At 43.5% G+C, this 11326-nt stretch overlaps 2 protein-coding genes across 2 annotated transcripts in view; both read right to left on the bottom strand.

Annotated features, from left to right (window-relative positions):
• The window catches only part of LOC124472198 (meprin A subunit beta-like), a 2391-nt gene extending 124 nt beyond the window's left edge, over window positions 1-2267 (bottom strand). Inside the window, exons 1-7 of the mRNA XM_047026909.1 lie at window positions 2253-2267; window positions 2130-2173; window positions 1807-1885; window positions 1466-1583; window positions 1077-1255; window positions 292-510; window positions 14-38 (exon numbers count right to left, since the gene is read on the bottom strand). Coding sequence (XP_046882865.1) covers window positions 14-38; window positions 292-510; window positions 1077-1255; window positions 1466-1583; window positions 1807-1885; window positions 2130-2156 — 647 coding nt within the window. The 5' untranslated portion in view covers window positions 2157-2173; window positions 2253-2267. The remainder of the gene's footprint in view (window positions 1-13; window positions 39-291; window positions 511-1076; window positions 1256-1465; window positions 1584-1806; window positions 1886-2129; window positions 2174-2252) is intronic.
• A 971-nt stretch (window positions 2268-3238) lies between these two features.
• On the bottom strand, window positions 3239-7720 carry LOC124472738 (E3 ubiquitin-protein ligase RNF138-like). The gene is made up of 7 exons (XM_047027746.1): window positions 7594-7720; window positions 6695-6872; window positions 6255-6408; window positions 5638-5810; window positions 4401-4527; window positions 4144-4251; window positions 3239-3952 (listed from the first exon to the last, which is right to left on the bottom strand). The coding sequence occupies exons 2-7, from the start codon at window positions 6850-6852 to the stop codon at window positions 3866-3868; spliced, it is 807 nt and encodes a 268-aa protein (XP_046883702.1). The 5' UTR covers window positions 6853-6872; window positions 7594-7720; the 3' UTR covers window positions 3239-3865.
• Between the last annotated feature and the right edge of the window lie 3606 nt (window positions 7721-11326).

Here is an 11326-nt window from a genome sequence, read left to right on the forward strand (position 1 = left end):
CTCAAAATCACACGAGTCCAGGAAGGTGGAGGAGCGGGCTGGATCAATGGTGCACACAGACAGAAAGGCCCACACACACACAATCAGCTCAACAGTTATGACAAGAAAACTTTGCCCCTGCAGTGAGGTTAGACACCTCTTTACGTGCGCGTGTGCTTTGATTCTGTCTCCAACTCTCTGTGGGGCTTTCTGTTATCTTGATGTACATCTCAGTCTCATAAAAAGGATTTGTTGAAGCCAGTGCCTGGCGCTTAGCAAAGCGATGGATGCCGGGAGGTGTATGGTACTTACTGCAATTGTAGAGGCGGTGGAGCTTGAGCAGGTCGCTGTCGCTGAACTCCATGCGCTGGCCGATGACCTCGCTAAAGGCCGGGATCTTGGTGACGATGGTGGGTTCTGTGCCGTTCCGGAAGGCAGTCTTGCTGTAGTGCATCATGGAGCCGTAGTCGTAAGGCACGCCCAGAGAGCTGGATGTGGTGTCGTTGTACGTGTTGAAGTTGTGCTCCTTGCCTGTGGAAGTCCATGGTCAGCTTGCTATTGATTTTCAACGCGACCCTGCCTGCTTGTTTAATTTGAACTGCAGCAATACTGTATTGTATAAATTAACATGACATCAGTCTGTTGCCTGCCCTCTGCTCTTCAATAATTTCAGAGAATAAGCATATTATTCTGATGCTGCAGGATGTTTTTGGTTCTGAAACATGTTTTCCTTGGTGATGAGACCCATTACACAACATAATATGTACAGCCAACTCCTGCTCGCATTGCTGCTTGAGGCCTACATGCCAAAACGACAAAGACCAGCAATGTGGGTGATATTGAAAATTATTACATAGTATATCGGAACTATATTGTATTTGTCTGGAATTACATGGTGTATGAACAAACGCATAGCAACCTAGCGACCAGATAAATAGGTCAGACAGGTAATTTGATGAACAAGCAGAACTTCTGTAAGAGCACCAGCAGAACTGGATGATTGCTTTTGCATCCTCAGCTACAGTGCTACTCAATCAAGTGGTGTACCCAGGAGAGGAAGTTTCTAAATATGGGGTTGAGAGAGAGCGGGACACTACCCTCAGAAATGCGATCCCACATGATAGTCACGTAGTCGTCGCGGTCCGAACGTGACTGCTCATGCCAGAATCCCAGAGCGTGAAGGAACTCGTGTTCTATAGTGGCGATGCGGTCGCAATTCGTTCCAATGGATAACCTCTGCTTCCCCACAAGCCTGTTCCCCACCGAAGAGAAACATCTAAGGATAAAACGAAAAGAACAGAAACGAATATATTTACGACATCCAACAGAATCCATGGTTCTCCTTAATTTGAGCCTTTAGCCTCCAGGGATTATTCTACACATTATTCTGTGCGTTTAGACACTAACACTTTTCAAAACACCTTTGGTTTATCACCATGAATTAGACAAACACCGTGAGAAACACGCAGTCCTCATTAGGGCTTACCCGCCTCCTTTAAAAATTGAAATGTAGTTCTGCTCTCCCTCCCATGGTTTGAAGTCGATACAGGTCTTCAGTCGGTACTGCTCAAAGGCCTTCAAAATCACTCCTTTTGCATTGATCTCTGCAAAGCAAAAAATATTTGCAATAGTCTATATTCGTGTGATTATGTACTATACTCTCATCTCGTATTTTGACACCTTGGAACAGAATGTGTATAGGCCTACAGCGCAAACGCAGTTGCTGCTGTTAATGGCTAACCTTTAGGACTGTAACCCATTCCATTTAGATGGATGTAAAGATTAAAGCTCCAGCTTTCACTGTAGCGCAGTCTACAGCAGTCTTACCCAAATCGTCCTCCATGTAGTAAGGGATGGTTTTTGGCCATCTGTACTCGTCTCCTATGATGGAGTTGCGGCATTGTCTCTGCAGAGTCAATGTACATATAAGGCAATAGAAAAGTGCATATCTAGTACACTGAAAATTAAAATTCGGAATACTTCTGCTCAACCGTTCACTATATGTTAAACGAAGGGCATTAATATGTAATAGATCTGCACACGTGCCCGAGAAAGGCATTGCGGATGAAAACGTTGCATAATTTGTTTTGAAGGGAAACGGGGATTATATATATTTTTTATATACATTTACGGTATTTTTAATCACCTACCTCATCAAGAACAATATCTCCCTCCATCAAATCAAGGCCTGCAGCTGTGTAGAGACCAACTTACACTTTAAGTGAATTATTGAAAACAGGGAACGTGACCAATCTACAATCATTATCACGAACCTTCATTGATGTCAAATATGTCTTCTCCACCATCCACATCATACTCTGTGGAGCAGCAACAATTACAGTCTGACTGTTTTCGTATTTCATGTATGAACATCATAGAACACATAAGTAATCATACTCAGTCAAAATATTGAAAAACAAGAAATGTCCCTTACCTAATACTTTAGGTGTAGGCTTAACAAGAGAGGAAGGGAGTAACATCCACATTAACATTTGATGGTGACAAAGTTAACAGTTATTGGTAACGTAAACACACATTGGAGCCACATCTTTATCTTGAAGTATCTCGATTTCATCAATCTAACTGACAAGAAAACAATTGGTGAAGTAACATCTTACCAGACAAGATATATTTCCACATAACAGGCAGAACATGTGAAGGATAAACACATATGTTCTTCTTCTTCCCATGCTTGTGTCCCTGTGTCCAGCACTTTGAAAGACTGCCCTTGGCCTATGACAGATATTCATAAAAGTTTTTTTTTGAACGGTTTACAGCTCAACTAGATCGAAGTACGTGTTATTTCTGATAACAGGAGCTGTAAAGGATTGGAGATGTGAATAAACCTAAGGTCAATTGAACTTGGTGTTTTTATACAGAACTGCACTGATATAGCTGAGGACAACCACAAGAAGAATTGCACAATCACAGTCAGACACACTTCAAGTACAGATACTGTCAATTGGGTTTTATTTTGAAAAACAAGAACGATACAAAATCATTAAGAATTCCCATCATTATTGTAAATCGGAAAGAGAGAAAGAGAGAGACCAATCAGGCCACATCTTGGCCGTTATTAATTAATGTGTTAATAACTACCAATGCAGGAGGTCACACAACAAGGTTTGAGAAGCATCAAGCATAAGTTTCAACAGCTCATGTTTTTTGCATAACAATCAGAGCATGTACCACTGCACATGACCCCAAACACCCAATGGAACCCCCACCCCCCCCACCCCCCCCACCCCCCCTTCCCCTCAAGTGTCTCCTATGACAATACAAACAGCAGAGGGTAATCTGGACCTTGTGACCTTTCTGGACTTAACCCCGTTCAGTTCATTCGTCTTTGATAGCCTGCCAATATTTGCTCAAGTCCTGGTCACAGGAGGAAGGTAACACTCTGATGTGCACCAATATTGTGAGATTGTCATTACACATTGTTGCTTGTGACCTTTCTGGACATCTTAAAGGAGAAGGCAGAGTAGTTACTGATCACTCACTTTCAAGGTCAGGTCTTTTCTCCAGATGTTGCGTTGGCAATAGGCCTGCTGGTGTTGTATGTGGCGTATGTTTCACTTTGGCGACAACAGACTGTCAGTGGCTTGTCAGGAAAATTACCCCAACTAACATAACGGAAGGACAATATTTTGAGATTCCTAATAACACAGTTGGCTACCTAATTTTTGGCTTACTTCTTATCAATTCTCCTTAAAATGTGCCTAAGTAGAGAGAAGTGAGAAGTTTGTGTGAATTTCTACTGCGTAGGCGAACTGAGAAGGGTCAGTTAGATGTTTCGAGTACGTTGATCTGTCTGGCTAGATGCATTTGATGACATCTGATGGTCTTTTCAGCAGGGGTCCGTTCTACGGAGGGCAGTTTGTATAGCTCAAGGTCTCATGATCCAATCCAGGCTGGTCAGCACAGACTGCTGAATAGCACAGTAAAGATGACTCTCCTCATCCTCCGACACATTCTAGAAAAGAACACCATACATTTCAAACAGAGAGGGTAAATCGGCAATCCATGGCCTCATTGTGTTCACCACCACCTGCACAAATATGACTTTGCATCATTGTTGGCTTTGTCAATAGTCATGCAGTCAAGCTGGTTTTGTAATGCCATGCGTCCACTGTGTTTCCCTGAAAGAATGAAAGCCTCGCTCACCACATAGTTGTCATAGCTGAACCGGTGACGCAAGGCCAGGTGACCTATGAGGTTGCGGCTGTGGTATCCGGTATCCCCCCAGGCTGTTCTCACACAGATAGGACACACCTGGAAGAGAGGGGGGGACTACTGAGTGGGACTACAGCAGGTGACATCCGATCTCCCTTGGATTTCATCTGTGACCCAAGCAGAAGTCCAGTGTATTGTGTCACTGGGGTTCAGTCAGTGTTGTTGTTGTTGCTAACTGCTAGCCTTACCCTGGGAGAGCTTTCTCCTCTGTGGCAGCTCAAGCAGTGCTGGACCAGTGCCATGTCTGTCAGGGCCTGCAGGGGGCAGTATGGACAGGTGTACGCCCCTCCCTGCCCCAGAGGAATCACTTCTGGCCTGGATGGGGCCCAATAGAACAAAGGTTAACATCTTAAACTTAAATAATTTTTGATTCATATGGATTCTTGCTGAGTGTGAGATTGTACCCACTGTTCATATGTTAGTGTTGGTTGGGTAGGCAGTTCAGATAAAATCTTCAAACAAAAGTTTAGAGTAATTTCACAATAGTTCCAAGATGAGCACAGCCATCCCAGTGAATCATGACAAGACCATAACATTCAAGCAATATAATTTTTTTGCAAGAAGCACTTTTAAGAATCTTTCATAATTTAGGAAATTGATTTCTACCAACTCAGAATATAAAGTTTTGCGTAAGAATGACAATGCACTCATGCTTGTAAATCAGAATTAGCAACAAATAACACCTCCACAGACTTAAACTGGGACAAAAGCTAGGTCCAACCAATCAAACCAAGCTGTCAGCTTAATGTAAACTCTAATCAGTGTAGTGATGTCATATCTGGGGACTCTCTGGGGACTCTGGGGTGATTGGTTATTGATATTCGGAGGGACACAGCTTTATTCTATTTAGGGCTGAGGTCTGTGAGAGGTGCCTAATGAAGCCGAACTGATCCAGTCTCAGGTGGGGCCAATGACCTCACCTCTACTGACCGTGGGGACGCAGCGACCTGATGAGTCATGATGACACTCAGCCACATCCAAGCTCCCGCCACCTCCACTTGATTCAGGGAGCTACAGGCTTTTGACCCTCGTCATGTGATGCTGCCTAGCCAACTGATACAATCTTAACTCACAAACTGTAAATTCTATAACCTTAAAAAACACCGTCATCCCCATCCTGAAAACGATTCTCCTCGTCAAGGCCTTTAACCAACAAAACAAACGACCGTTAATGGCCGGGTTTCCCAGATTTGTTGAGAAGCTCTTAACACTAAGACCTTCTTCAGAGCGTTCTAAGAGCGTTCTAGAGCGCTCTTCGAACATTCTTAAGAAGTTCTTAGGGTTAAGAGCTTCTTAACAAATCTGGGAAACCCGGCCAATGTCAGTAAGGCTACTGTTGGTGTACAGGTCCATAAAGAAGCATCCTGGGGCGGTTCTAGTCTGTAGAGATTGGTTGAGCAGGTGGTGCATGCTGTGTGTACTTGCCATGTCCTGTGCATGGGGTCTATGGTTCCAGCGCCGGTCTCCTGGGGTGTCGTGGGGGGCAGAGGAGCTGGGGGGGCAAGGCGGGCCGGCAGGGGTGTGCTATCAGAGATGCCGTACTCCTCCTGGTACGTCTTGCATTTTTTGTAGTGATTCCTCATCTTGCTAAGAAATTTCTGAGGAAGGTTTAGTGTCGCGTTAGGACAAAGACAATTTCCGTTGAGAGCGTCAAATTAAAATGTTGTTTTAATTATGTATACAGTAGGCATAAAAGGCTTATCCTAAAGTTGAACAAGATCAGAATTCTATTTTGCATGTTTCTTGCTTCCCGTTCTCTGGTTAGCTTTTCGGTTTCACTATAAACAGCCTGCCAGCGGACTTGATAGGGGAATTCTAACCAGGAGAGAATTCCCGTAAATAGTTCTTCTTCAGAAAACCAGAGAAGACGGAGGAAAACATCGCCCCCCTCAGGTTGTACAATAAAAAAGGTTGAAAAAAGGGAGGGTTCAACACGCATACGGCAGGCGGGTCGGGATTCGATCAGGATGAGAAACCCACACGCGTGAGAGTGTAGATAGCTGAACCCACCTGTGATGTGTGGGGTGCAGACAGCCTCTCACCTGAGCACCACAGGACCTGCACCGGCCCTGTCTCTCCCTCATCTTCTGCACGATGTCCCTTGCCCTCTTCTCCGTCTCTGACACGGGGCCCCTACACATGGGACAGTGGGGCCCCTGGGCCCTCACAGCTGAGCGGAAACATTCGCGACAGAAGCTGGAATGGACATCATGAGACACTTTAGACCCAGAACACACCCAGACCCAGAAAGCTTTTCAATGGAAGGCATCATGTGCATAATCAACATTATGTATCTTAATCATTATGGAATTTCACTCTTTGTGAAATTCGGTAGAAGATACATGTCATGAAAATGAAAACGAAATGAAAAGAAGATGAACATGTGTTTGTTGTGGAAATCCATGACCATGACATGATGTTTGAACGTTTGACTTCAGCACTCCCACAACTCCCTAGCCAATGTTTGGACTATGGTACTCACACATGCTTGCAGCATTTCGTTCTAATGGGGTTTTTCAGGACTTCCTGGCATATTGGACAGTCAAAGTCCTCTTCCTCCTCCTCCACTCTGCCTGGCCAGCTGGCCAGAGACGACTCCACAGCCTGTCCAGGCCTCTCTGGATCACACACACTTACCATGGGTTCTCAACACAATAGACCTGGAGACAGATAACAGGAGGGTGGGACAGGGCAGATGCGACTTTGTTAAGGCTCAGAACTAGGTCGAGTTCAGACTCTGTTGATCCTATTCAGTCATGAGTATGTATACAGATCAATATTGGATGGCTGTTGATGGACACCAGTGGAAGCCTTGCATTCCCTGGGATTTCATCCCAGAGGATCAAGAATGAGTTATTACCAAATTTCCCAGGATGATTTGGAGCTAGGTATTAAATGTTTCAGCTTGCGTGTGGTTGGCCTGAACCAGGTCATTTAGAATGTTTCTTCTAGTGATTTCCTCAAGTCATGCACAACACACATTATCTCTGTTCTCTGTTGCCTCTGTCTAAAAGTCGGCTCTATTACCGGAACACCATGATAACGTAGAACGCTATAATGGGAATGCTACTGAGACGTCCATAATTCACATTTTATCTGAAATGACGACTCTGACTGAAGTAGAAACGTAAAAGGCGCAGCTTCCATGTACCATATCAAGCAACATACTGTGTGTGTCATGTCAGACATATACTTCCTTTTTTTCTTATGTCACCTTGCCCTTGAGCAGCAAACACAACCGTACAGAATTATTCATTTGTTGTAAATGTTGTGTTATTCTCCATTGGTAAACCACAAAAACCTGCTAACTCCTATAACAACTTGAACACATGGGTTGTCATTCTTCCTCCGAAAACTTTTTAATATCCAAAAATAACTTACCACCTGTAAAACGTTTCCAGTCAGTCCTAAATCTCACTTGTGGTATTTCTGTCTGGTTCAACAGAGCTCAGCAGAGCAGTGAAGTCAAGAAAGAAACATACACCAACACATTGACTAGCAGACTTGGTTTAAGGTTCATTTTCAGTTTCACTTTGGATGGAAATCACCAAAAGTTCTTCCAGAAATAACACCAGCCCTTTAATGACACCCTTTCAACTTATTGTAAGCCAATACAGGTTGAGCTAAATAACCACCAAATGGCTAGCGATCCCATTTCAGAAGTAGGCCAAAGTCATAAAGCCAAAATAGTTTCATTCTTTCTATATCCTGTATTGTATATATTGTATATACTGTATTCTATATCCTGAATTGTGATGTTACTGTAAATGACATCATCACCAACTTCATTTGTTCATCAAGTTCCCATTAGTGAGAGAGCATGCACGTATGCTCCAGCTTCTGATTCCACATGGCCAAAGATGAGTGATCAACTAGTCGCACCACCAGAGCTCTCATTGGCCGAGTCATTCAATATTTATTCAGTGGCCCCGAGATGAAGAAACCATCCAGTTCTGGAGTCAATATGGCATTCATCAGAGATATTGAACTCATCTTTATTAATAACAGCTCCATATAGCCTTCCCTACTGTGAGGATCTAACTCAGCAGAGCTTAACACTCTTTCTACCCAAGCAGGAATCCGACTTGTTCATTCTACCTATTGATCTCAAGACCGGGTCGTTGGTTGGTTCATGTCCCATTCATTTTCACATTTGCATGCATGTGAAAAAAATACGAAGCTGCCATTCCCTGTGCTTCACCTCAGTCACGCTGTGCTGTTGCCACTGGGGTCATCAGTCCAGCACGCCATGTGACTCACCGCGGTGCCCATTAGGAACAGTGATGTTGTGGTGAATCCACACTGTGTCCGTGAAGGTGGGGAGGTAGTCAGTGAACTGTTGGGTGGATCTGGAGAGGTTGAGGGAGGTGGTGGTGGTGGGGGGGTAATGGGCTCAATAATCACAGAATTGCTGTTTTTTTATGTAAATAGTGCCTTACTGTACCTTTGCAAATCCATAATGTGAGTTAAAAAGTAACATTCCCAGATTCAGGATTCCAGAACATGTGCAACGCTTTCGGATGCTTTTTGCAATCATTTTTTTTGCAATTGACTATGCATTGGAAGGCCGGTTTCAATATCCTGAGGGATCAAAATGTCACAGAGCACACGTGTGCACTGATCTTCCTTCTTCGCTCACCAAGGCACCTTTAATGTACCTGAAGAGATGTGGCCAGAGGGAGGCTCAGAGAGAGGCGGCTCGTTCAAACGCAGGGCGGTTGGAGAAGAGAGAAGTACTCATTAGGCGCCCCAGTAGTCATGCGACAGATGCTACGGAAAGGGATAACATTTTTCATGCTTATGAGGAAAAAATGATTTGTCACGTGCAACTCTGAATGTGAAAAAGGCCCATGGCTGTTTGTCTGGTGTGAGGACATTTATTTTGGAGTTGGTGTACTGACAAAAGAGCCGTCTCTAGTCCTGTGTTGTAGTGTCCACTAATACAGTATAATTGCACTTTATGTAGGGCAAAAAGACTAATTCAAATGGATTGACTGTGCCACACTGAACGCATAACAAAAGAGAACGTTTTTTTTGTTTGTGTGAAGGCAAATTGAGAGCCTCTTCTGTAAAAGCATGTGAGTCAATTACCCAAACCTGATCTATATGGCTGTTATTTTCCACCCAGAAGAGACAACATACCCCCTTCAATTAGTGCAGGTCAATATTACAAAGGCTGCATACCTACGTAATCAATATGGAAGATGACTGCCTGGCTTGCCTCAGTCCAGCTGATTCAGTGGAACCCTCAGATGCAAATGCCAATCAGACCACTTCACTTTCAGGAGCCAAGCAGACAGGTTTGTTTCACATCGATCAGACCATACATGTGAGGACGAGGGGAGGCAACCGAGGCAAACAAGAAAAGGAGAGAGGAGGGAGAGAGAGAGAGAGAGAGAGAGAGAGAGAGAGAGAGAGAGAGAGAGAGAGAGAGAGAGAGAGAGAGAGAGAGAGAGAGAGAGAGAGAAAGAGAGAAAGAGAGAGAGAGAGAGAGAGAGAAGACATATACAAGTAAAAGAGAAGGGAATACAGTACCTCAGAGAGAAACGTAGGGTTTTCATCCCATATTCACAAGGCCCTGTTCCAAAGAGCACCCTGCAGGACGCAGAGCACACAAAGTGTTTCATTAGTCCTCGTTACAATGATATCAAATCCAAATCAATAAAGGAACCCCCTACTCACATGCTCCTTTGACATGAAGACAGCTTTACTCTATAAAGGAATAGCAATAAGGCTTGGTATCTGATGAATACGATGTATTCCCAGAAGACCTTGGGGGGTGTTTTGTTTATTTATTTTTGTTTAGTTTTTTCTCGCCAATTAAAGCCTTTAAAGAGGTTAGGACATGGATTATTTTTCGCGCAGCATTTATTCAACCCTATTATTGAATCCTGTTCCAAAGTACATCCAGCCCAGGGCAAGAGAAGACATATGCTACAGGCCAACTGAGAAAGTTACCCGGCTTATGTAGGATGTAGGTGGTTGTAACGTCAACACAAACCATGACCCCCTGCATCTGCATAGTCATGATTTGCCACATTGTTTTATAGTTGAAGCGACCTCCAACCACACAATTTGTACATTTCTGAAAGAAATAGGATTTGTTAGGTTTTATGATATTTGACTTTTACAATTAATTCTACTCCTGAATTGCAACCCTCAGAAAAGTCTCCTCAGAAACATGCCACAGGGGCTGCTGTGATTGAAAAATCAATCGTGCTAGGCTTACAAATTAAAGAAAGTTGTATGTGCTTGAGGAAACGCCTAATTGATTGTCTGTGGTGGATTTCCGTGTTCACAGCAGGATAACAATTGAATTCATGGCTGAGCATCTTGCCAAACCTACACCTGAGGGGTCATACAGTTCACACAAGGTACTGCAGAAGCATCACACACTTTAATTCACAAACACACAGTGCCAGAGCCCTACCCTGCCCTGCTTGAACGCTACGTGACTACAGTATGGAACTACAGATTAAAGATGCTTGATGTGCCAAGTTGAGAATCCTCATTTCATGTGTCGATCTGGTTCTGAAAATATAAAAGGATTGCAAATGCTTGGGCTGGGGGGCTGTGCCTCATGCAGTTCTTTTTCGTAGTCTTTGTGGATTCAGATGTCCTTTGATGTTATCTGAGAATATATAAATATGACGTTAGGGGCCATGTCCTCTACATGTATGAACCAGTAAGTACCGTGGGTTTTGATGTCTATTGAGATATGTGAGGAACATTTTTTAACAAAGGACTATATGATTTCAAACCCCAGATCATGTTTTACATGTGACCAAAGGCACACAGAAAGTTTTTTTTGTAGATTTAAACAGACACGATAAACTTGTATTAACGCATGCTGTTTGAAATCTTTCTCCCAACTTTACTGTTCTTTGAAATAAATCTCATGTGTATTCATCTTGCTTGTGGCACTGACTTGCACTGCCAAAACATGTTTGAGACGTCGGTAAGTGAACATTTGCTTTGACAACTAATAGACAGATCTATCAATAGATTTCACAGTAGGTTTCACAGAGGTTTTCACAGTAACATCCCTGACAAAGCCCATATTATCGGACCTGAAGGAGATCAAAGGGATTCTGAACAAAGATAACAGAAAAAC

The sequence above is a fragment of the Hypomesus transpacificus genome, chromosome 10, assembly GCF_021917145.1.
Source record: "Hypomesus transpacificus isolate Combined female chromosome 10, fHypTra1, whole genome shotgun sequence".
Taxonomy (NCBI): Eukaryota; Metazoa; Chordata; class Actinopteri; order Osmeriformes; family Osmeridae; genus Hypomesus; species Hypomesus transpacificus.

Bases quoted from the DNA above. Each gene is read 5' to 3' on its own strand.
- LOC124472738 (XM_047027746.1), bottom strand. From the start codon at position 6,852: ATGGTAAGTGTGTGTGATCCAGAGAGGCCTGGACAGGCTGTGGAGTCG. The intron at 6,409-6,694 runs GTGAGTACCATA...TGTCCATTCCAG, and splicing joins ACGAAATGCTGCAAGCATGT to CTTCTGTCGCGAATGTTTCC. The intron at 3,953-4,143 runs GTGAGCGAGGCT...GTTCTTTTCTAG, and splicing joins TCAGCTATGACAACTATGTG to AATGTGTCGGAGGATGAGGA.